The sequence below is a fragment of the Phalacrocorax aristotelis genome, chromosome 1, assembly GCF_949628215.1.
Source record: "Phalacrocorax aristotelis chromosome 1, bGulAri2.1, whole genome shotgun sequence".
Taxonomy (NCBI): Eukaryota; Metazoa; Chordata; class Aves; order Suliformes; family Phalacrocoracidae; genus Phalacrocorax; species Phalacrocorax aristotelis.
The window spans coordinates 134,222,938-134,249,710 of NC_134276.1; the positions used below are offsets into that span (position 1 = coordinate 134,222,938).

At 39.1% G+C, this 26,773-nt stretch overlaps 1 protein-coding gene across 11 annotated transcripts in view; it reads right to left on the reverse strand.

Annotated features, from left to right (window-relative positions):
* CRACR2A (calcium release activated channel regulator 2A) overlaps window positions 1–26,773 on the reverse strand; it is a 73,409-nt gene that overhangs the window by 22,115 nt on the left and 24,521 nt on the right. For 9 of the 11 annotated variants that reach the window (XR_012663174.1, XR_012663170.1, XM_075109789.1 and 6 more), the window contains 10 exons: window positions 25,728–25,874; window positions 17,715–17,805; window positions 14,907–15,002; window positions 14,741–14,836; window positions 11,870–12,057; window positions 9,785–9,856; window positions 7,554–7,599; window positions 6,656–6,747; window positions 4,952–5,279; window positions 1,599–1,731 (listed from right to left, as the gene is read on the reverse strand). Coding sequence is in view for 9 of the 11 variants with exons in the window: in XM_075109789.1 (XP_074965890.1) it covers window positions 1,599–1,731; window positions 4,952–5,279; window positions 6,656–6,747; window positions 7,554–7,599; window positions 9,785–9,856; window positions 11,870–12,057; window positions 14,741–14,836; window positions 14,907–15,002; window positions 17,715–17,805; window positions 25,728–25,874 (1,289 nt within the window). In the remaining 2 variants the exon portion in view is untranslated. The remainder of the gene's footprint in view (window positions 1–1,598; window positions 1,732–4,951; window positions 5,280–6,655; window positions 6,748–7,553; window positions 7,600–9,784; window positions 9,857–11,869; window positions 12,058–14,740; window positions 14,837–14,906; window positions 15,003–17,714; window positions 17,806–25,727; window positions 25,875–26,773) is intronic. The other 2 variants (XM_075109821.1, XM_075109811.1) reach the window with 2 other exon arrangements.

The following is a 26,773-nucleotide window of genomic DNA, read 5'->3' on the forward strand; positions in this document are numbered from 1 at the left end:
TTGGAATAATCTCCCCATAGAAGTGGTTGACTTGGCCACGTTGGACACCTTCAAGATTCGGCTGGACAGGGTGCTGGGCCATCTTGTTTAGACTGTGCTCTTCCCAGAAAGGTTGGACTAGATGATCCCTGAGGTCCCTTCCAACCTGTGATTCTGTGTGATTCTGTGAATATGTGGAGAACCTCCTCCCCTCTTCAGAATATAGAAGATGAGCTGATTACAGCAGACAAATACTTTCTTGCCATTGCATTTTCAAGAACACTGGATGACCAGCCAAAAGATGAAAAGGTTAGATGCATTCCTGTGGTTTTCTTCTGGAACCTCCAGGCAATTGCACATACTGCATAAGACCTCATACTCTAGAGAAGCATAAGACAACATGGATAGGACATCGCACCAAACTCGTAAGTGTAGAAAATTGCATATAGGTGTCTAAGCTTCCATTACAGTTAATGAAGAGCTAGTCAATGAAAAACCAGGAGCCTAGGAAATGACTGAGCTCAGCCTGAATTAAGCATCAAGGGTCAGATTAATTAGTCCTAGGGTCCTCTGACTGGATTGATTTGGAGACAATGGCGGGTAGAATTCAGCTGTTTGCTCACAGGCACCTAGTGCTATCTGAGATATCATTTGGTATTCAAAATCTGTTTCAATCTGGCAGGACACCCAGGAGACCTGCTCTCTTCCAAAGCAGCAGCTGAAGGCCAGGTGCAATACCTCATAGTGCCAAAATGAATTTAAATCCCTATGCTAAGATCTTAGATCCTCCCTGACACTAATGTGAACTTAGACACTCAATATACCAGTAGAAATTTAAACTCAGGTGTCTTTATCTACCCTGTAAGTCAAGAGAGCTACAGCAACTGCTCAACTGAATGTTCTTAGATTGTCACAAATGCAAGACAAATCCATTAATTTAAATATCTTTTATTGTGAACAAGTTTTATTTCATATATGCTGCAGAGTAAGTAAAGCTTAAAAACAGACTAAGTGTAATGAATCTGCTCATTTACAGTAACTCAGTAACATTGCAATAACCTATACTTAAGTTTTTGTACCTTGATTATGTGTCTCGCTTTCAGAAGTTTGGTTTACAACTTCAGACAATGTAATTACAATGTAGGCTTTGAAATGTTTGGCTTTGAAAACACTGGTCCAACATATTTCTCTGGTGCTATAAAGCTAAATCTTCAAACATAATTCAGATATTCTACTTTCTCTCTAAAACAAAACCAAATCACTTAGAGGGATAGAGATGGGGTATGGAGGTGGGATGGTTAGTACAGCACAGTCCAGAGGACAGGATATCAGTTTCAGAACAGTGAGATCTACAAGGAAATTATAGGTTCACTGAAATCAGGAGGATTTTCCTGATTTATTTCAGTGCTGCCAAGATTTCAGTATGGAATCTACTCTGAATCAATTATCTACTTCCAAGTTTAGGAGAAGTCACTTTGCATGTCCTACTCTCCTTTTGGATAATGGCTTTTACAACATCTGTATGCTCCTGGTTTGTAACACAGGGCCTGATATCAGTAGAAGCTGCTAAGTACTGCTGGAACAAAAATAATAATAGTAATAATGTTTCTTAGACTTACCTACAGTAGCAGCTGTGCCTGGAAAAAACCGATCTTCACAAAATCGCCGTAGGAACGAAGTCTTTCCAACGCTCGAATTGCCCACAAAAATAATCTTGAATAAGCAGTCTGGGACAGAGTTTATTCTCTCCTCCTTCAAGTAAGAGCAAACATTAGTCTCCAACTGTTCTATAAATCCTGCTGCCTCTCCTATTTGCCTTGTCTTGAAGGCTGAGATGGGGAAAAGATATTTTATCCTATCATGTTCTCAATTACTCATAAAGCAATATTCTGTTTCTTAAAATAACTTAGCATTTCAGATGTTTGCCATGCATCATTCCAAATCATCTGAAGTGCAGTGATTTGGACTGAGCTCTGGAAGAATACTTAATAGGAACCTTGACATGAGACTGTATTGAAAATTGCATGTAGCTGCCAAAAGAAAACAGTTTATGTTCATCCCTGCAAATCAAAAGCCATAAAGCTTCACACAGCTGTGCTCAGTAGTTTCATCCTATAACAATGACACAGAGGAAACAGCACATCTTCACCTAGATAACAGAAGTAAAGTAATAATTTTTTCACTTATGCCTTCTATCACCAAATTCCTCTCTCTGCTACTACTGTGGAGCCAAGAGCTTCCATGCAATTACTGCACTTCTACATCTGTTTAATATTACAGGCAGAAGCATGGGGGAAGAGACAGACAGACAGAGAATTAGATCCAGTCAGGCTGTAAACATTCAGCTATGCTTCTGTCATTTCATTTTTTAAGAAGAAAGAAGAACAGTTTGTTCTGCCTATCCACACCCTGTTTACTGCAGGCTAAGGTAAGTGGCTGCTGGAGAGAATATTTATATCCTCTGTCAGGAGGTCATTGTTCCCAAGACCTTTTGTATGTAGATAAGGAGTTGCTTAGGCAAGAACACTGTAGCACGAGCTGGTTTGCAGAGGGTGCCCTACCTGGCCCCTTCTATTTTGTGCAAAGGCGGGAGAGGAAGAGATAGCGAGTTTGTTCTTAATGCTGCAGAAGGGCAGCAAGATCATGGATGCTCCTGGCGTTAGTTTGTTGGGGCGGGGCTTTTGAGGAGGGAGAAGAGAAGAGGGAAGGGGAGGGAAGGAGAGGCCCTTTGCCAGGCATTTGAGGTATAGAATCCATGAGACTGCTGACTTCAAGAAGACATCAGAAATGAACTCACTGCCCAACAGTCATTTGAATGGGATATTGAAGTCTGGCTTTGCAAATGTTTTCTACAAAAAATGTACTGAAGCCTTACAGAAAGAAACAGAAACAATACAGAGCTGCACTTGATGAGGAAAAAAAAATAAACAGAAACTTGAGCTGTTGTCTTCCTTTGCATGAAAGAAATTCAATCACTGATGCAAATTCTGGGGACAAAAATACATGTCTCTCCCATGAGCTGGGCTAATAGCCCTTTACAGTTATACAGAGATTTTTTATCTTATTGTTCACTTCTCCTTTTTACTGAAATCCCAAACTCCGCTGCAACTATAGGCCACTAGTAATATTGAATTCACAGTTCTAAGTGACCTTTGGAAATTAACTTCTTGTCTACCCTCATGATGTTTCTTTAGAAATGGAAACAAAATGTTTTCAACAGCAGGCAGGAGACATTTTATGATTTCTTCTCTCCCCTCCCTGCTTGTTCTCAACTGACTTTGGGGAAAAAAAAAACACAACCAAATAACAAGAAATGAGATCTGAGGGAGGGAATGCCCAGTTCCTACCCAGCTGAGAGGATGTACTTTCAAGGGGCATGACTGCTGAAACAGAGGAGGTAGGACAAGTTTGTCCTAGCTGGACGTGATGACCTACCTGGCTTTTGCTGTCCTAAAGTCCAATGATGCCATACTTCAAAAATGTGCTACAAAATAAGTCATATAGCAAGGAAAAAACATGCATTGTATTAAATAATTTCAAAGGATGAAACTCTGTTCTGTGCCTTAGACTTTTTATGAAAATGTACCACTTAGATGTTATTATGTAACCACAGCATAATTCTATCATAATTTTTAAGATATGCCTGCTTCTTCAAAAAGAACTATATAATTATGACCAAGCGTACCTATTTTTCCTATACTTTAATCTTTTTAATATGTGCTTCAAGAATCTAAAAACGAGTAATACTTAACAATGATACTAAAATTAGAAAACAAGCACAACTAGCTCTGAAGCAATAGCAGTGCAAGAAGGATTTTAGACTCCAAAGCAATGTACTTTCCAGCATATTGTTTTTAGGATTATTACTGCATGGTGAATTAATTCTTAACATGCACATACAAGTTAGAGCTGGAAAAAAGTCTGGATTTCAATTTGCTAGTTAAGTGTCTTCTCAAAAAATAGTTACAAAGTAAAGATATTTGCTCTCATTTTTTCCTAAATAGTCTAACAGCTACCAAAGCTGACTCAAAAGTATCAGAATACGCGAAATGTCACTTTTTGGCAACCCCACCCTAACTTTTAAAAAAAAGTTGCTTTTTTTAGACAATTGCTGCTTTTCAGTGGATCTTGTTGTGTCCTCTATTACAAGGTTTAACTTCACTTTTTCTAAACAGTCCTTCAGACATAAGTCTATGCACACATTGTCTGCAGTAACCAGATTGCAGAAACACGCTAGCAACCACTCAGAGTAACTTTAGGTTGTTACTCCTTTAGGTTGAGCTGCCTTTCTTTGCCCCTTTAACATTTATCTGCAGTACATTTCCAGCTCCCTCTTCATGCAATGGCATAGTTTGTCATGCTTTAACTTAAAAACAGAAAACTAAATAATTGTAGATTCTAGGAATAACACATCACCCTTCAACACCATTTCACGTTTTCCAAGGTTCTTCAGAACAGAATAGTTCCAGTTGGAAGGGATCTACAACAATCATCTAGTCCAACTGCGTGACCACTTCAGGGCTCACCAAAAGCTAAAGCATGTTAAGGACATTGTCTAAATGCCTCAAACACTGACAGACATGGGGCATCGACTACCTCTCCAGGAAGCTTGTTCCAATGCCTGACCACCCTCTCAGAAAAGACATGTTTCCTAATACCAGGTTTGAACCTCCCCCGGTGCAGCTTTGAACCATTCCCACACCTCTTATCCCTGGATACCAGGGAGAAGAGATCAGCACCTCCCTCTCCACTTCCCCACCTCAGGAAGCTGTAGAGAGCAATGAGATGCCCCTCAGCCTCCTTTTCTCCAAACTAGACACACCCAGAGTCCTTAGCCACTCCTCATAGGACATGCCGTCCAGCCCTTCCACCAGCTTTGCTGCCCTCCTACCAGCTTTGCTACCCTCCTCTGGACTCATTCAAGTACCTTAATGTCCTTCTTAAATTGTGGGGCCCAGAACTGCCTGCTTACTTTTGACAGTGTTTCCTTCCCTACAGGCTGCTCTCTAGAAGATGATGGTGAGTGTTCCATTGATTGTTCTGCGGGTTTTTTATCCATTTCCATCTCAGAAGAACTATTATCATCTTCTCCAGTCCATCTGTTCAGCCGCTTATCAACCAGCCTGTCAAGAAGCTGGGGAAGGTGATCTTCCTCAATTGATATTATTCTTTGGAGATGTGATGCTTTAGGCATTCCTCCAGTAGCTCCAGCATCAGGCTCTGCAGAGAGAATTCTATTCAGTCCAGCAGAACTCCTTCTCTTTGGGTTATTGAAAACATCATCTTCTTCAAATGAATGGCTAGACAGAGAGAAAAGTACATTACAAAAATATATTGGACATGGATTCCTATTGTTTTATTCTAGTGTAATTTAATCTCCCATGTTTTTTAATACTCACAGCAGGCATAGTCCAATGTCTACTGAAAAGTCAGCTCACCATAAAATGTGTATATATAGCATGCTTGATAATTACAAGCATCATAGGGAAAGCTAATAACTTACAGGGAAAACCTGAAGCAGAATACAAAACATAAGATTAGCCTCATTTCTAACCTCATGGAATAGCTAAAGTAATTTTCTCTACTGTGAGTTCCTACTCCTTCTCCCCCTCTATTCTGGAAGAATAAAACAACCCCCTAACCCAGACCCTTTCTATGTGTAATCAATTCTCTCTTTAGCAAGTAGGAGAGAGATGGGTTTGTTTAATATGGATGAAAATAAGGCTAAGTGGGGAATCAACAGAAGGGGGAGTGTAGATAAAATATATAAAGAGTCTTCACAGATGACTGCCATGACCACAGATGCAAACTGCAGTAAGAGAAATGCTGACTTGATACAGGAAAGAAAATTTCTTCATGAGACTGGCGCAACAAGGGAACAGGTGCCCAAAGAGGCTGTAGGACCTCCATCCAGATGTTCAAAAATTCAACTGAACAAGGCCCTGAGCAACCTTATCTAGTTTTGGAATTATCCCTGTTTGAGCAGGAAATTGGACTAGAGACATCAGAGGTCCTTCCCACCTAATTTTTTCTATGGTTTTTGTGCCATCATTGCTTCTTCCAGTTATGCTTCACTTCTCAGTACAGAACTTACTAAATGGTGTCTCTGAAAGCCTTCCCTTCTTACATTTCATGACCCTGTGCCTGCAGGAACATTGTCTTAGCAGCTATTTCAAAGTTAAATACTAGCCTTCTTTCCAGCTCCTCTTGACTCAAAGGAAACTTGCTAGTGTTTCACAGAGATCACTATCTTGTTCCTGTTGATTTCAAGTTTGCAACCACACAGCTGAGAATGAAATTCTCCATATTTCACTAGTTCCACATCCCATACTTTATAACAGCACTGTTGTCCTTTACAATGAGAGGGGAGGAGGTATACTCTTTCAAGGACTTAGCAAGGACTTTGTACCACATCAACATGGGGTGGTGGGCAAGCTTTTCTGCTTCACAACATCCACAATGGGAAAGTCTCTTCCATTTGCAGACAGTACACTTGTTTTATGTGAAAATTTGCCTCTTTATTTCCAAATTTGTTAAAAAGCACAGTAATCTTAGTGACAGACACTTTAGAAATACCTGCTTTGAAAAGTGCAAGGGTATCAGAAAGAAAACATTCCACATCTTTCTAAAAGCCTCGTTGTACTCACACAGAGAACACATGAAAAAAACTTCTTACCTGTTAGGCAGCATCTTGCCCTCCATGTATTTCCCAATGACAGACCCTGATCTTTGCTTCCAGCTGGCTTTTGGAGCACTTGTTTTGCATTTCTGCAGAAATACAGAATACCTCTTACTAATTTACTCTTGTTGTTCATTATGGTTAACTGCCTTCATACCTAATGCTTAAATAATGTAATTAATATGAAAGAAAAAAATGTAGAAAAAATCCTAGAGGTATAAATGCTTCAAAATCCTGATTGATAAACAATCAGAACATGGAAACCCCAAATCCCCGCAAGAATTTAGCTTCTTTCTAAACTAAGTGGACCACAATAAAACAGCATGTCATGAAAAGAAGTCGATAGATATATGGTGATTTACACTAGCAGCTTCTTGTAGGAATAAGAACACAAACAACTGCAAACTAAGTGGCCTTGGTCTCCTTAAGCCAGGGTACTTCTGGAACTTCTTAGGGGCCCATTCTATGCTGCTGGATAAAAAGTTAACGTGATCTTCTCTTACCCAGTACCAATAGGTATTCAGGTACTAAGATATTTTACTGTTGTATAAATGGTTCAGGGTTTTAGCTTCTCTTGACTGAATAGATGAACACAATTTAATTGTTCAATATTTAGGTTATTTCATCCTCTCATGATTGCATCCTTAGCTTCTTGTAAAATACATTGATCTTCCTCAGGATAGCTTTATAATTCTAAAAATGTAGCTCTTAAAATTGTCCAGCAAATTTAAAAATCTTATTCTCAAGTGAGAAAAAATACTATATAAATTAAGAATGGGGCAAGACTTAAGTAGCACAAGAGTCTGTCTCCTGCACAGCCTTCTGATCCCCTTCTTTTGAGGCTGTTCTGACATGCGTTTACTCAACACTGGGTTTGAAAATGCTAGTTGTTTACCTGTAAAAATATGTCACGTCCATCTTTGAGATGTTTATTCCTCTCCCTGCAAAGAGAACACAAACAAAAGAAACACTGAGGCCAAGTATTTAGAACTGCTGGTTTTTCTACTCAACACTAACAGACAGACTAGACAGTTGGCAGTGTAAAAGGCAAGACAAATACACTAATTTGCCATATCTCCATCCTTTATTATCCTTTCTTTATATTCTCACCACAGCCAGTTCCCCACCTGGGCCACTGAATCTCCAGTAGTGCTATGCTGATTAAAGTCAGCTAGCATCTGGCCCTCATTCTGTAGTTTACCGAAACAAAAGCCTTAACACATAGAAATCAGTTCTGATCAATATGCCTTCACTCACTTTAAATTAGAATGTTTAAAGATTTTAATAGTAAAGATGACTCCTTAATGTGGAGAGGGTGTAATGAACACCATCTCTATTCATCTGGTGACAGCTGTGAAGGCCAGTTATGTCACTCTGACAGCTATAATTGTGGCTGCCATGGAAAAGTCTCCCTAGGAAAACATCCATCTTCCATTCATTATGCAGAAGAGATGACAATGTCAAGAAACGGAGACTCCAGGGAGTCAGCCAGCTCTGATCAGATCTGAAGACACACCTGCTTAGTACATCAATTACTGTCTCCCATCTATTGCTGGCCTGGACGCAAAAGAGACTGAGCTATGTCCCCATTACCAGCAGCAGGCAAGATCACATCACATGGGGTGGCCTATGGGAAACACACTGCAGAGTTAAGAGCCTCTCAAGCATGGGAGCTTTTTAAGTAACTTTAAAATAAGGCATCCTGAAGGAAATGCAGTGAATGAAGGCCTAAAGACAAGTACAATCTATAGCCCATGCCAACTTACCACTGAGCAAACAAAAACTAACACTGCTCCATATTAGCCAGAAGGTTACAATTGGCCAAACACAACTCCAAACTTTGAAGTCTATCAATACAGAAATGTTACAGAGAAAGTTTGCTAACTATGTTCTGATATAATTTTACAAATAAACATTTTAGGGAAAGAATCTTAATTTTGGCACTACTCCCTTCACTTTAGAAATAACAGAGCCTTTCAGTAAGCTTCACGTCTCCTGTGGCCAGGCTTCTACCACAGAACCAGCTTAGAACAGTTCACCATTATTTTGTTTTACATTTGAGTTTTGGAATGGAGATTGTCCTACAATACCAAATTGCCAAAACAAAGCAAATCTTTCTTGTGTACTGCCTTCTACTCTGTGCAAGAATGGGGTGCTAGCTTTTGTGTCATTATCCTGTGGCAGGTTGGCCTTGGCTGACTGCCAGATGCATACCCAGCCACTCTCTCACTCCTCCTCCTCAGCAGGTCAGGGGAAGAAAATAAGACAGAAAATAAGACAGAAAAGGGTCAAGACAAAGACAGGAAGATTGCCTAAACAGACTCAACTGTAGGATGATGAGAAACAAAGACAAAACTAAAATCACCTTCTCCCCACCCCCTTTCTTCCCAGGCTCAACTTCACTCCTGCACTCTTGACTCTTCTACCTCCTTCCCAGCGCCGAGCAGTGGGTGGGTTGTGGTCAGTCCATAACAGCTCCTGTCTGCTGCTCCTTCTTCCTCACACTTTTCCCTTGCTCCCGTGTGGGTGCCCTCCCACAGGTTACAGTCTTTCACAAACTGCTCGAGCACGGATCCCTTCTATGGGACACAGTCCTTCAGGAAAAGACTGCTCCAGTGTGGGTCCCCCATGTGCCACAGTTCCTGCCAGAAAACCTGCTCCTCCTTAGGTTCCTTTCTACAGGCCGTAGCTCTTGTCAGGACCCTGCTCCTGGATGGGCTCTGCACAGGCTGCAGGGGAATCTCTACTCCACCTCCTTCTTGGAGGAATCTCTTTTGATTTGGTGTCTGTAGGGCTGTTTCTCACACATTTTTTCCTAACACCTCTTTCTCAACTGCTGTACAGTGTTTTCTACCCTTTCTTCCACACGCTTCCCCACAAGCACCACCATCTTGGCTGAGGGGCTCAGCTGTGCCCTGCCGTGGATCTGCTGGAGCCGAGAGGAACGGGCTGTATCCGGCACAGGGCAGCCCTGGCCTCTCCTCCCTGGCACAGAGGCCACCCCTGTGGCACCCCACTGCAAACACCTGGACACCTACATCCAGTACATATCGCAACCTAATTTCATTCTTTCATGTACCTCTTTAGAAAGATGCACAAGGTTCTTGAATGTAACGTCTGCATTACCTTAGAAAATCCAGCTGCTTCAGAAGTCCTGACTTCTCTCTCTGTAAGGTTTCTGTCACTCGGTACACCTCCCTGTAATGAAAATAAATAAAGAAAATTGTTCTAACCATGATAACAACACTGCCAAAATGCTTCCCCCTAGAAATATCTACATTTGAGACTCCAGCTTCTGCAAACCTGTAGACTTTTTTCTGCATGAATGGTTACTAATTTTAAAAGAGTTTATTCAGTATAAGGCCTACAGTACCACAGCAGTTTGAGTTAGCAGAGGAAGGAGTAGAAGCTCTTTTTTAAAAAATATAGCTTTACAATTTCTTCATCCAGAGAGCTTAATATGCGCTGATACTGGCACTTGAATCATTCATAAAAGACATACTCCTGAAATCCTTCTCAGGATTACACTGAAGACCATATAACATTTTATCCAAAATTAGAGTTTATCTTGCCACTGGAACGATATGTCAGGCTCACACACCTACGTTCCCTACAATTTCTTTTCAGTTCCTACTTTAACAGTTATTCAGCCTTCAACATTGGACACAGGGTCTCAGATTTTTACACTAGATTTACACCATTTACTTTGACTTATTGCAACTTGGTGTCTGGCCTTTAAGGTTTTTTGCCTTTCAGTGAAGCCTCAAGTTCTTCCTGTGCACAGTCTGAACGTTACACCTGCTTCAACAGCTGAGGTCTTACTAGACTCATAGACATTTAAAGCAACATTGCAAGGGCAGTTGAGTAGGGCTGAGCTCTAATTCCATAAAAAACTATTGAATCCAAAGGGCTTTGTAAATGCAGCAATATTATTAAGCAGTCTGACCACTGGGCAGATTTTCTCTGTAGCTTTAAAACCTGATCATCACACAGTCTTTACTCTGGATCTGAAAAGAGAGGCCTCAAAGAGGAAACAAATCAGCTTGAGGAGGAATATTTCTACTGGCTACTTCTGAAACACATACCAAACATGCAAACCTAAAATTAATGTTCTAAACACAATGGCTGTTCTTTAACGATCATTTATCAATAAAGTTCTTTATATCCTAAAGAAAAATGAAATTAGTAACTAAGTAGAGTTTGGCACAAAGCTTAACAGAAGAAGAATTTGATCTAATAGGGAGCTATAACTAATATAGAATATCTAATATCCTGCTCTATCCTGAAACATGCCAAATAGCTACAGCTCTAAGTTACATAGTTCATTGCTGAAATATACAGAGTCTGGCAAGATATGCACCACAGTCTGGCATCCACGTGCTCTCCATTGACAACAAAAGGGTTTTACAGATCCCTGAGCATTTTTTTAAAACTATCTTCCATTAAATGACTTCAGCGAACATTTCTGCTGATTACAGCTTCAGGGTAATGTAACTTTTGCTTTGTGCAGAAGGCTGGAACAAGACAGTAGATTGATCTTCAAGGCTATTTCTATCCCTCAAAATATGAATTGTAAATATTTCTGCTTGAAAAATATTTTTAAATTCAGAGTCAGCATCTGAAATCCAAAACATTTGAACTGGAAAACCCAAAATGATCGTTCTGGGTCACCATAAGCCCTTGTGTGAATTGTGATTTAGCTGTATAAGCTATGTTTTATCTTGCTGGCCAGGTTCCTTGGTCAGAAGTTATGTAGTAGACTGGCTTTTGATGAAGAAAAGCAGCACATCCTAGCTGTCTCATAGCCAGAGTACATTCGGAGAAGGAAGACTCAGGTAGACCTGGCTTTGAGGATGACGGAGCATCATGTGCTACAACTGTAATTTCTGTAAGTAATCCCACTGGTATTTCAAAAAGACATACTTTTAAACCAATTAAACTGAATTTTAATTCCAAACACCCTCAACAAATGGGATGGTGGGGGGTGGGAGAATACTGACATTTTGAAGAAGTAGCAAAAGATTCTGTAGAAGCCAGATATGCTACAGAAGATGCCAAATTTCTTGAGGAAAAATATCTAGAACTGCACTTGGCTTTGCTGGCAGTTTCTGCTTATGACACAAACTTAAATCACAGCACTGAGTACCCTGAGAAGGAGGCTCACTGGCACGCTAAGCAAATGCACTAGAACCAGTGCAGCTGGAGACCTACATTTCCTTCTCCTCATGTAGTCTTGATGCCTCCTCCTGAAGCACCTGTAACTCTTGTTGAGCCAGGCTTAGTTCATGAGATGTTCTCTCCAGGTCTCCCAGCAGCTCCTGGTTAGTCAGCTTCAGCTTTGTGTTCTCTGCTTTGGTTTCTTCTTTGCCACTCAGAAGTTCTGTACATTGCTGCTCTAACTGGCATGGAAGAAAAGAGAACAGAAACCATAACTAACCGTGGCATCTTTGTTTTGAGGCTTTCAATTCAAGTCTTAGAGGTTAGTTGAGTAGGGAAGCTATTTCTATCAAAGCCAACATATGAATAAAACATATATGGTGCTCTTCCACTTCCCTATGCACAGACATAATTATGTTACACAAAAACAAAGCCCTTCCACTCTATGACTGAATTTCATCCACTTCAAAAATGCACCAGGACAAACCACAAAAAAGGTGATTACAGAACAGATTAGCAGTACTTAGTTGATATTCACAGCTGCTATTTTAGATAATTTCCCCCAATGACAAGGCCTACACAGAGTGATTCAGAGTTCCACCTAAAAACTGTTAGATTTAAATCTGGTAGCTGATAAACCTTCTCACCCCTAGTAATAACAAGCAATAACCTTTCTGCCATCTCAGCTAAAGAGGGGGGGAAGAGGGAAGGGAAGAAACGGGGGGGATGAAGGGGGGGAAAGAAAGGGGGGAAGAAGGGGGGGAGAACAATGCCATGAATAGAGAAGGAAAATATAAAATGACATTAAAAATAATAGTAATAAAAACAACGCAGACTGTTTTATGGTTGAGTCACCATACCTAGAGGTATTTAAAATACATGTAGATGTGGTGCTTAGGGACATGGTTTACTGGTAGACTTAGCAGTGCTATGTTAACAGTTGGGCTTGATGATCTGTCGTGGTACAGCCCCACTTGGCCAACTAAACACCACGCAGCCGCTCGCTCACTCCCCCACCCCTCTGGGATGGGGGAGAGAATGGGAAGAGCAAAAGCAAAAAAAAAAAACTTGTGGGTTAAGAACAGTTTAATAATTAAAATAATTATAATAATGGTTATGACAATAATAACAATAATGATAATATAATAAAAAGGAAAAGGGAAAAAGGGAAAAAAATACAACACCACAAATGATACAACTGCTCACCACCCGCTGACTGATGCTGCCGGACCCCGAGCCACGATTGCTGCCTCCCTCTCCCAGCCAGCTCCTCCCAGTTAACATACTGGGCATGATGTTACATAATATGGAATATCCCTTTGGCCAGTTTGAATCAGCTCTCTTAGCTGTACAGCTGGCAGAGCACGGAAAGCTAGAAAAGTCCTTGACTAATATAAACACTACATAGCAACAACTAAAACATCGGTGTGTTATCAACACACAGCACTATGCCAGATACAGTGAAGAAACTTAACTCTATCCCAGCTAAAACCATGACGTAATCTTAAAGGACTTTTCCAGCCCAAACGATTCTATGATTCTATGTTCTCCAAGATAGGCAAGCGTAGACAATAGGCAATGTAGACAATAATCATAGTATAAAACTTCCTGATACTGCTGCCTGTATTACTTGATTAGACCAGGCTTAAAATCAAGTATAAGCCTTTGAATAGCTTCTGTGGTTTTTATACCAAACTTAGAACAAATATATTTTAGAGAACCAGAGGAAAAGGGTTTTACAGAACTACTAGTTGATAACTAAGTTTTAAACATAGCTTTAAAGCAAAAAAACGCTGAACCAACCAAAAAAAGAATATTAAAATATAATAATTAGAAAATTATGATAAATATTTTCTTATACTTTTGCAGTTAGCTTGAGACTAAAAATCCCTGATTTGTGTGCCCCACAGATATCTTCAAATTATAGATTATTTCACTATAGTGCTGCAATGTGGTAAACAGCCTGCATAAAACCACATCTATTCTGATTCACAGTGGTACTGAACAAAGTTAATTAAGATCAGGCAGTTGATTCCAATTATGTAGAGGCCTTTTAGTTTGGTCCTATATCCTCATCAGCTAAAGTTGCATAATTATAGTAAGCTAGAGGTTTGTCTACCCTCTTATTCAAGTACAATCCTACAATTCCCATCAGCTTCAGCAGCACCTGGTTTCATTCTTCAGAAGAGAATCTAAAACTGCACACACCTAGGAAACTGCCCTCAAACTTCTTTTTCCTCTTCTTTCCCTTCCCCTTACTTCTCTCCTACTTCCCAGGACTGGCACTCCCAAGCACTGCTGCCAGGAAAAGACATTTTACATGTATTTTATATTCATATTCTACAGAGGGAGTCGGTTTCACAGCATTCCATTTCAGCCCTTTAAATTCCATTGCTACCCCCTTTCCCTATCACTAGTCTTTCATGCACTGACCTGGGAGACATTTTACAGCAAGTTCACATATGCAGAAATGCAGATGACGTATTTTAAGAAGTAAAACACATCAGGCTTTAATACAGGAACTTGGCAAGCTGTAACCACACAAGAGAACCATCCACTACTCTAAAACTGTTACCACAGAGAGATGTATCAGGAGCAGGTTGTTCAGGAGGGAGCATTTCAAGGTCATAGTGCTGAATCATCCAAAACAAGTAAATGAAGAGTTGCTACAAGCTTTGAGCAAAGTTGTACACTATAAAACCCAAATCGTTGTTCTCTGCTCTTCAGCTGTCTGGCATTAAGCCAGTTCATAGCACATTGAAGGCGGTGGAATTCTGCTACTTTTTCATAAGATTAACCTAGTACCTGGGGAGAATACCTGCAACATTTTTTTTTATTTTATCACATAAAAGGAAAACTGCTTTAGAAATAGAGGGTAACATTTTTCTTAAGCACATGCATGAAGTGTAGCAGTCATAACTCCACATTTAAATGCATTAGGGTATCTACACTTATGACACAAAAGCAACAGAGGGTCACAGTTTGGCAGAACCACACCACACCAACTTGCATTTCTGGGACCTAAAATAGAAAATCATATGAACAAATAAAAATTATACAGTTTTTAACTCTGAAGGATATCAGTCAATACCCTCTTCTGTTTTTGAACCAAATGTTCCAGTTCTTGTTCTTTTGACAGGAGCTTGCACTCCAGCTCTTGACTGTAGGACTGAAACCTCTCTGTGTCCTGCAAAATTCAAAGAGGAAATGTATTAATAGAACAGCACAATTTTGTCAGCAGGAAGAGACATAAGGAATTTGGCATGAAAATAATAGGCAAACTTTCATAGTGAATGTAACGAGCTACTGATAGAACTCAGTTTAGGGACAGTATCACTCATGAATCTGGACTCTGAGCTTCTGTAAACTGGTGTAGTCCAGCAACTTCAATGACTGCAGTTGCTACAGGATGGGCTGAGTGCACACGAGTAAGCATCAAGGCTACAAAGTGAAGGCAGAAGTCTTCTTAGGCATGAGCCTTAGGAACTGAGCCAACCTAAATCAATTAAGTGAGAATGCATCCTCCCACTTCCAGCTACACATACCCTCATGCTCTTATACACTAGCATTCATGCTCATCTGTTGCAGCAGTGAGCTGTTTCAGAGAGCTAGGCAAGCAGGAAAAAAAAAACCATCACACAAAAAAAGTGAATAGCATTCTTGCACATTTGGTTTCTTGAACCAGACAACTGCTGACACAGAGAATTGATGAGAATGCACTGATAGAAATAACCTGGACAAATTTAAATTATTATGGAATCATACTGTAACTGTATGGAGTCAGGATTGACATGGGAGATACAGGCTACTGACACATAACACAGCAACTCAGGTTGAAGTAAAGGAAACAATACCTGCTACCTTTAAAACCCATCACTAATAGCAATTTGACACAGATGTTTCACTGGTATAAGTTAGTTATCTGGGTTTCAGGCTCTGTCATCCACTTAGCCATTATATCCATCTGTCCAACACCTACAATCGCTGGGAATTCCCAGTCCTATTTGGGATTACTTCTTCAGACAATCCTTAGCTGAGACAAACTGTTGGACCTCCCCTGAGAAAACCAGGTTCCAGCAGTTCCTATCAGCTGAGAATCTGTCCTATTCCTCCACAACAAGCTTCTACTCTCTAAGGTCCCCAGAAAAATGCCTCTCAACAAAAATAAGAATTCCCTCAAGACGGCTTTTCCCATTCAGCAGTACATATAATGGGGTAATCAAATGCATGTTAACTGGCTTCGTATTTGGAAGAATATAAGTGCAAGTGAAAAAGACAGACTAACTGCCCCTTTTGTACAATCTTCAGTCAGCAGGGTATTAAGTACCATAAATAGCTACAATTCGTACTTATTTGCATCTTATCAAATTCTTTAAATGTATTCTTCAAGAGCTGTTCTTCATTCAAGCCATAATTTCTCTTTTATATGGCATCAATGCATCTCTCCAGGCTGTAAAGTCTTTGTGAGACTTTGCATTAGAGAAAGAATTTAACAGTCAGATCTCCCCAAATCCCAAATTAGTCATGCCAAGAAACAGTACTTTTGAGTATCTGACAACATTCACAACATTATGTGAATGCTGACTAAACTGTAAATAGCTTCAGTGGGAAGCTTTAAAGAAAAAGCTTGAAAGGAATGGCTTTACCTCAAATATACAACTAGTTAGGAGATCCAACAATCATTGCTTATGGAAAAGCCTTTGTTGTTTTAGGATTTTCAATACAACTTCAGTTATGGGCTATTAGGAGCTTATAATCCATTTCTTCCACAACTGCCATCAGACAAAGTTGAAAATACTTTTTATCCTTCAGCTGATATACAAGTTTTATATAAAGGGTTCATCTTATCCATCACTAAAAATGGCTCTCAGCCTGGAATGAAAAAAAATTGAAATTTATGAGTCAGGTTCACTACTCTGTGAGGCAAGTGAAAAAACTGATTCATCAGCTGAATAAGGTTCTTCTTGCTCTAACACACTTTATGTCAGGAAACAAAACAATACTTTATATATTTGGATCACAAAAGGATTTTTTTTATATCATATTTGATTGAGAATGGAGGCAATAATTGATGGATATGCACTAGTTTTGGCAACATTTTGAGTACCATGTGTTGTTTGAAACCACGTATTGGTTTCATTTATAAGACTGCTTTCAAGACAACAAAAAAGGCATGAGCCAGTAGCCACCCAGGCCACCCAGAGAAGCTGTGGAATCTCCATCATTTGCATACTCAAAAATCAGTTGTATAAGTCCCTGACCAATCTGAGATCTGGTTTGAAAGTTAGCAGCATAGGTGCATTCCCACATAAATTATTCTAAGGTTCTCTTTCTTGGAGCATACTGGGACTCTGTTAGTCTTCCTTGCTTTAGGAGAAAAAACAGGACAGAAAAATCAAAAGAACAGACTATAAAAGCAGAGAGGAGATTTAAAGGAGACTTCATAAGAAAAGGGAATTACTCGTCCAGTGTTCTGGAAGCACCATGGCAGTGACAAAAGAATCTGACCTATGCTTATTTTCCAAATAGCTGTGGTGGTTTCAGAAATTACCATCACTTGATTTATCTGATGTTGCTCTTTAGTGAGAACTTATCCCCTCCTCAAAAACAGAGACTGCAGAACTCAACAGGATTAGTGCTGTTCTGAACCTCAAAGAGCATTTTTCTTAACTGTGACCAGAAGTTGGACTTACAGCAGCATCGATAATACAACAAGGCTGTAGTTCAGTTGACTTTCCAGAGCCTGGTTCGGTACAAAAGTAGCAGTGATGCAAATAATATTTTTCCTTATTCTGTTGTGAAACACATTTTGTGGGCTTTCATATCATATCCAGAATGAGTACAAAACCACTGGAATTGGGAGCAGAATCCAATCCCACAAGAACAGAGAGACACTCACTTTCAAGAGAAACTGCTCTTTCTCCTTTTTGATTTGCTGTTCCATTTCCTCATAGAGATGCTGAATTTCTTCACCATAAGCAGCAGTTTTCCTAATAAGAGATAAAAGTATTCTGAGCAGGTCTTTGTAGCACTACTTCAAGTCACGGCTCACATTAGGAGCTAAGCCCCATATTTCTGCCTCAACGCAAGACTCCAGAGAATGTCCTAGGGTTAAGAAAACAGGAATTTTTTGTGCAGAAAAGGCCACAGTTTAAAGTTTTGGGTTTTTTTTGTCATGGAAGTAAAGTTTCAACAGCTCAAAGGCTAATAAAGCTACACATCTGATGTTTCTATATAAAGCAGCTGTTCATTATGCACTTTTAATGACTACTAAATCTTAGGTTTAAGGAACAGAGCTTCCTAGTGACAATACTAAGAATAACAGAGCCTAAGTTTGCCAGTTAAAAGTATTTTCACTGCAACTTTTTTTTTAATCTGGAACTGCATTGTTCACCAATCAAGAGCACTGAATGAGGTACTTCTATCATGTCTACCATGTTTAGCTAGAATGGACTTGAAAGTCCTTCTTGAAAGCTGCCTTACTGCCTCTCTAACAGCTTTGCTGAAAGAAATTTGAAAAGCCCAGCTGAAGAACAGAAATAAATATGCTGTGCACAAGTACATCTGGCTGTAGGAAAAAAGGACTTACAAAGCTCATTTTTTCCAATAGAATGTTGCAATTAATATCACTGCAGTTTGATACATGAAGGATTACACTGAGATGCTTTAGTCTGGGCAAAAAAAATTTAACTGTTGAAAGGGAACAAGACAGCTGCTTTGTTCTGCATTCTATTCTATTCTCATTAATCCAGAAACTGAAAAGCAAAAATTACTTTCCATCAAACTCAGGGGACATCCTAGAAAGACTGTTAATAGAGATTACTAGGGCCTTTATATATCCCCCACATTCCTCTTGCTAGAGCTGTTTCTTGAGCAATCTGCAGAATGCATCTGTTACAAATAAAAGTACATAATCTCCTAGGAAACTTGCACCAGTAAGAGCATGACAAGGAATATAGAGCAGAAAAAAAGCCTTTAATTTTGTAATCTTGGTGTCTACTATTTTTTTTTACCTAATGCTCTACATATCCTGTGTTTTCACTTATTGAAGGCCTCATTCTCTGTTCAATTAAAGCCAAACAAATCAGAATGAAACTTCAAAAAAAATTACCTAAGCTAAGACGAGTGAGAAACACCAGAAACAAGTCTGTCATTCCCCTTTTCAAACATCAGAACACTTCACATTGCCAGCTTGCATTTTCAGTCACAGGTAAAAGATGAGGGGGAAGGCATTTTCTAAGGATTTAGAGCAGCAATAAACAAATATCAAACTCCACCAATTTGAGGAAAACTATTGCTGTCACTTACATTTTTGTAAACTCTGATTAGGTGAGAAAAGCAGTCCAGACAAGGGCCTTCTCATGTGATTGCTATGCTTCAAATAGAGAGTGCCAGAAAATCCAGAAGCCCTTTTTGTTGCCTTACTCCACTTATAGTGTAAAGTCAGGTCATGTTCTGATCTCAAATTTTATTTTCTTAAAACTAAGGAAATGCTTCATAAGAAATTAGCATTCATCAATGGAATAAAATTACACAAATTCATAAAGAATTAATTATTTAGAAAGATACGGCAGAGATGCTAAGGTCATATTTAAAAATACTGTATTCATGCAGTATAATGTCACTTTGATCAGGGCTAGACTGACTATGTACTGAAAAACTGTAACTTTGCACAGGCAGAACACATTGCACAGCAGTCAGTGTTTCCATGGGAATCATAATGATTTTCTTTGCTGTGCGACAGGAAGAATAACTTTAGTCCTGTATTAAGCTGCTGATTTAGATATTTCTTTCCTCTTATGTGTTTGGAAGGAAAGGATATGACAGCAACATCAAGACTACATCCAGGAGGTACCTCTGGGTGTAGGAATCTTTTTAGTTGGTCTGGCACATAAGCACATGCCATTTTTGCAGGCTGAATGCTCCTCCCCAAGCATTTCATGCATGGCTTACCATTCTTAACTCCAATCAAATTAAACACAAAGATAAATAATATCCTAACTAAAAGTGTAATACAATTACAGGTAATGTAACTAACAAGCAACAGAAAAAATAATCCAATACATTAGCTGGCAAATACTCCCCACATGCAGTCAGGGGAAAATAATTAAAGCCATAAGGGCATATCATTGTTATGTGAAAAATGCAAAACATTTTGATTAAAATCTCTATTCCCCGGGATCATACCATCCAGTTTTACTCAAAGTATATTTGATAATGTGATCTTCCTCTTTCTAGTAATGCTGTGGAATAAACAGAAACAGGACGAAAGGGAGGCGGTGTTGTTGCTGAGCACATTAATGAAAATGGAATGTAACATGAGTTCACTAAGTTCAAATGATGAGTTCAGGATCAACACACTCAAAAGGGTTTAATTTCTGCCCGTTCATGTAGCTGCAATGTGAAATGTTTGGGTTTCACCGTTGCTGTTCAGGCAGTTTGTTGTAATGGTTCTTCTTTCCCCTTAAAAAAATACAGTGATTTGTGCCCTTTGTGCAGTGCACTAATCTTCTGAGATGCTGATTCTCCTTCCACCAAAGGTGGACTCTGACACTATCCCATGCTAAGCGCAAAGAGAAGTCAGTTCATCCTTCCCCTCCCATTTACCCTTATGTTTATCTTTTCTGTTTAGAACTCTCCTTTGAAGCAGCCCCTTTTTACTAGGTTTGTCTCTCAAATGCAAAGCATAGTAGCAGACAGAGCTAATGGCAGATGAAGATTTTATCTGCTATTAAAAGAAAAAGGTATCTTTTTCATCTGTTTTAAGCTTAATTCCTATGTCTTTTTAAATGCTTCTTGGTTCTAATGCTAGGGATTTGAAGAACAACAGTTCTTCATTCAGCCTAGTCAGTGGTCCCATGATTTTGTAAAGATGATAGAATCATAGAATTGTTAAGGCTGGAAAGACCCTTAAGATCATCAAGTCCAACTGCTAACCTATCACTGCCAAGTCCACCACTAAACCATATCCTCAAGCACCATATCTACCATATTCCAATCCAACCTTTACCTCCTCACTCAAGAGATCCTACTTTTTAAAAACAGCGCTCTCAGAACCGCTGTTCCATTCCCTTAACCACTGAGTTGCCACTCTCTGTACCTTTCTTCATTCCACTACATTCTTCCTGTGTTGCAAAGACCAGAGCTTCACTCAGCACTCAAGACATGGGTGCACCAGGATTCTATGTAGTAGCAAAAAGATGCTTTGTCATGTTCTCAGTACCCTTCCTGATTATGCATACCATTTTAATGGGTTTTTTGGCTGCCATTGCACCTTAAACTGATGATTTCAGGAAGCTCTCTGCAATGACCCAAGGGGTTTCCCTGGAATTGTAATTGCCCCTTCCAAGCTCAGCATAACATAACCATGACTTACATGTAGATGCCAAAAGCAAAAAGCTACTAGCCCACACTTTCAGTGCACAGATTAGCTACTGCTGATTCCAGCACCAGACCAGATATATGTACAGTATTTGGTTTGATTCATCACTATAGTAAGTGTCTCTCACTTTTGTTTAAATGAAAAAAAAAAGCAAATGACTATTTTTAAAAGGAGAAGGTTTAAACCTCATATTTTCCTTTTGCCTTAGAATCTATAAATATAGGCAACAGCTCATCATCAATTCCTTTATGATGATTAACACCAGTGAAGAGAAGAACACCAGTTCTGGGATAAAAAATGTGGCTGTTTGCTTTGTTTTCCTTAAAGTGTGTTCAGTTCTATGTAAAAACTGATCAGCAGTATTTTGGCTGTTGTTCTACTGAACAAGAATTACAGATTACCTGTAAGGAGAAACATGCCCATGTCACAGAATATGCCTGATGCACTGATAAATCTCTTCTGGGAGTGTATCAGGAATATATTTGATATCTTGTTAGGAATCTTTGTTGAAACTCTTTAACTAAGAGATCACAGCGGTAGGCTTTAAGTTTCTTCTCCAACAATTGTCCTAACTGCTTAAAATATTTAACTGCGAGGAGGTTAATCTGAGGTTAATATCTGAAAAAAATCAGAGTGGGTCAGTTTACCTGAACTACTAAAGCAGACCTTTAATACTGGAAAAAATGGTGGCTTGTTACTAAGTAATAAAAACAGTCACACACTAAGTGTGCACAGTGCCATAATTTGCATGTTCAGAGGACAAAAATACTGGTATCTGTAACAGGGTCAGCAGTAGACAGTACCATAAGCAAAATCTCTCCTTCAAGACTATTTAAAAGTTACCAACGTTTTTTCCTAGAGACTTACTTGGCACACAGAAGGTTTCTTTAACCATAAGTGCTCATATATACACACATACATATATATATTAAAAAAATCATATATAAATAAAAATTCACAGGGAGATCAACCCTATGCCTTTGGGTAACACCCAACAAAGTACCACAAATTTCCTCTGTGCAGGATCATGCTGCATGTTATACATACGTATTATAAACTTACAAGTTTATTGATCACTCTGAGAACAGGTTTGTAAGAGACATGTTAACGCTGGTATAAATTAAATGTTCAAGTGTTGAGATGACTAGGCCTTAGCCTGAAGATTAACCAACTGAACAGTGTATGAGAAACTGCCGGACATTATATGAGAAACTGATAACAGTTACAGATGGATGGCTTTCACAGGGTGAAACTCCTCCTTTCTAGGAGGAGTTATGCAGTGAACAGCCAACCTCAAAGCTATCTGAAGGAGAGTATTTAGCACCTTTTGGGGAGAGGAACCTTGCCAAAGAAAACAGCGTCTGGATAAGCACATCAGTAACACCATCTAAGAGCATGATTACTTAGATACCAGTATCAGATGACTGGAGGTAAAGTGACCAGGACCTTGGCTTGGGCATGGGAATTAAAAAGCCCCATGCTAATATCTGAAGGATCTGTGACTGTTAATGAGTGAGCAAACAAACACATTCTGGTAGCAAACTTCAATCCAGCTGAATCAGCCAGGGAGTAGGAGACCCATATCTAGAAAGACCCAAGGTCTGAGTCAAGGAATGGGTAAGGGGCCTAGGGTGTAGGCAGGGACATTAGGTAGACTAAAGTCCACACTAATATACAAAGGATCTGTGTATGCAGGTTTGTTTCTCAATAAAGTAAATATGGGGGAGGATTGCATGTGTGTATGTTTTCACAAATAAAATTCACTCTGGATAACTGGATGAGAGAAACAGGATCAGGCTGTCATCCTTCATGTTTGTTTGAATGCTGCTTGTGTTTGGGTGGGTGCCATAGAGACACTGCTTTCTAATCAGTCTGCACAGCATTCCCATGTGTGGTCCCCTGCATGTGTGTGTATTGAGAATATATGTTCAGCCTCACTACTGGCTGGACCTACAAATGGGAACAGCAGCATACTTGTATCTATTGAACCAAGACAGGAAGAAACCCCTAGGTGTCTTAGACCACAGGATTCAGGTTCATGAATGAAAATATGCATGTGTGAAAGCTCCAGAAGAAAAGACAAACAACAGGTACAGAACAATGGCATGGGTTGACAGCATAGATTGGCAGCGCACAAAGATCCTAGCACATGCAAATGAAGAGTCTCAGACCACCCAGTTTAGAAAAACACGGAACAACTTAAGACAAAAGCATAGCCTACATCCAGGAAAGGAGACAAAAGCCTAAGAGTAGTCTGCATTATTGCCTAATGACTCACAGAGGTCAGTCAGGAAGGAAAGATGAAAGACCCTATTCATTCTCAACTTCCAAAGGGTACTATTGTCACCAACCAAGAAGAATCCAGGAGACATGATAAGACCTCAGTAAGCAGCATCCCTTATCTTCTATGGCCCCACAGTAAATCCTGGCCAGTCTGCATGGGTGCATGCATCTTAGTGCTAAGAAGCATGTGGGTATTAAAAAAAATTTTTTTTCCCTCTCTACATGGTCTTGTCTTGAGCTTTGCTGTTATTTGTACATAGTTTAAAATAAAATAGATTATTCATCCCCTCTATTACCAAAGACAATATTCACTCCTCTGATAGTTCTGACTCCTTCCAGCTACAGATTACAAACAAAACAACAATCTATGTTCTGAAATCAGAGGTGTTATCAGGAGCAATAGAAAGAAGAAATTAGCTAAAACCTGTTTTTACTACAAATGCATAAAAAACCATTGCATCTTTAAGGTAGAGATTTCTCGTCAGCCAGAAAAATCAGGTAATGATAATGTATCCTGTGTGCACCTCTGTGCTGATCACAGCTATTAAATTTATTCATTCAGTTCCCAAAAAACACTGACAAGAGTCTGATTAAAAACCCCAAACACAAAACAAACCCCTTACCACACACAGCTGTTAATAATCCCTAGCCTAAAACAGACAGCACAACTATCTCTATGCTATTTCCAACTGACTAGCTTTCTGAAGGCTAAAACCACACTCGTAGACTTATATGAAAATGCTGGTACCAATTGTCTTTAATCACCGTAGATTTTTAGGGGTTTTCTTTCTTCAGAAGCCTTGTCACCTCCTCAGGATAGCCAGAAGAGTGCTGAACAAATTAAGTAAATATTCAACAATATTTTTTACTTTATTACTCAATCTGTAATAATCTGAAATTCAGAAGTGACTTTCTAATAAAAATACAGGTGAACTTAAACTATAAGTATCATTTTGCATTCTATTTAGATTTAGTATAACATTTTTTTTCCTCTAGATAGCTACATATTAAAGCATGATTTATTAATTTTTAGTTCTTACGTATTTCTTTTTATATCTGTGATATCCCAAAGAAAATGGAATTATCTGCTAAGTAATAACAATGAACCATGTAAGCCTGGCAGAACAGAACTTAGCAGCCAGAGAAGGGAGCTGAGAGATATGGAAGCGTTTGTTTTACGACTATATCCTTGAAGAAGAACTGAGACTCATAAAAGGGAACATCTTGCCTCAGAAGAGGCTGAGAACTGGGTTATAAAGTATATAGTCAAGGAGGACAACTAATTGGGATGTTGATAAGAACTAAAACTAAGTGTCCTTTAGATGAATTATCATCATTATAATATTAAAAATCATGCCCATAGGCCATAAAAACCCCCACTCAAACAAGCCCCTTACTCTCTGAGCACGCACAGTAAATTTAAAGGGAGCTGTACCTTTAATATGAAGTGCGAAAGAAACTAACCAATGACTAGCTGGGGGGGCATGAATATTAGCTGTGACTGACACATTTAACTCCATAAATACCTTGTAGTTTCTTGGTGCGGTGTGCTAGCTTTGTGGAGTTACCACCTGGCACCCACCATTGTGCAAAAATGAATTTAATAAAATACCTCTGCTCTGTGTGTAGTTTGGCGTTTTGCACACCAGGGGAATGAACCCGCTTTTCAGGAAAACATATGCATTTTATACATTTGTTTTTATATACAGACATTATACATGTTTTTACATATAAAACCAATATATATTGTTGACGATATTTCATGTTTATTATATATATTTTACATTTTCACTCATATCAGTGCTTTATGCTGCCTTAACATCTTAAAATTCTCATTTCTCTGGCCAGTTAATCCACCTTTATAGCTTTTCTGCACACGTTTGCAAAGCACACAGACAATTTACCAGATTTACTGCTAAACCTGACTGTCCCCTGGAATCAAACTGATTAACTAGAAGGGAACTGTTTAATATTGTCTTAAAACTGCAATGCAATAATAGACATCTGCAAAAGAATCTTAGTCAACAAAATCTGCTAACTGGATGAGAAAAGTTAATTTCAGCCAGTTCTGCATCATAAAGAATTTTATTGGCACTCTTCATGAGTAGTAAAATTTTACATTACAGGAACTCTTGTGATTACAGTCCTCAGTCTTTCACTGAAGTACTTTGTTTACCTCAAAGGTTCAAACACTAGGTAAGAAAGTTGTAAAACTACACAATCAGTCCAACAAAGAGAAATACTAACTTTTTTAGAGCACATTCCAACTCGTTCTTTTCATTATCTGCTTCTTGGAGCTGGGAAAAAATTCTGACCAGGAACTCTTCAAAATTGGAAAGTAAATGAGGTTCATCTTTTCTCAGCTGCAACCAAAGTTGCTTCACATCACTCTCACTGAAAGAAGAGATCATAAAGGATTCATTAAGAGAGAACATTTCTCAGGCTGTAATAAATGTTCACAGCATCCTAGTAGACGGAGGCTTCGCGGCATCACTCAGAACACAAGGCTTATTATAAACAAGTGTTACTTAAGCACTGTCAGATTTGAAAAGTATGAGGTGGGTGGGAAATGATGGAAACTGTATTTATTCAAAAAGTGCATCATAAAGTTTGGCCATGCATGACTGTGGAGAGTCACAGGAACTGCTTGTTTAGTGGGTACCTTGCCAGACACTTCACTTAAACAGGAATGGATAAGAAAGAGATGGATGAGATACACTGTACTGTCCCACCACTTTTATTAGAAGAAGTTCCCACAAATCTAGTGGGGAGGGGGCAGTGGGAAAGCTAATCAAAAACACTTCCTCATGTCATGAGGAGACTCAGTCTCCTAAGTTACTTAAACAAGTTAACAAATTGCATTTGTACTGTCTTCTTTGATTTTCAACCCATTTTAATTCCACAGTGGGACTGCTGCAAAAATCAAAACACAACATCTTGAAAATTTTGATTTAAAGATTTACCAAGAGAATGTTTTGTTTCCAAATCTCTTCAGCAGATACAGGAAAAAACACAATCTACTGAGAATGATAATGGGTTTTTAATACTTAGCCAAAATTATCCTAAACAACTTTGTTTTTTTCTTCCTGACTCATTCTCTTCAATGCACATTGTAAGCCTGAACCTAGCCAGCAAACAGTGCTATACTTAAAGGACAAAATGAGAATAAAGATAGAGAAAGTGGGTGATAGAAATCTCTTCATAATGAAAGCCTTTCAGGATGACTGACAATCAACTCTTTCCTGTAACAGGTGAAGAGAAGCACTGATAGGCACTTACTTCATGTTAAGGAT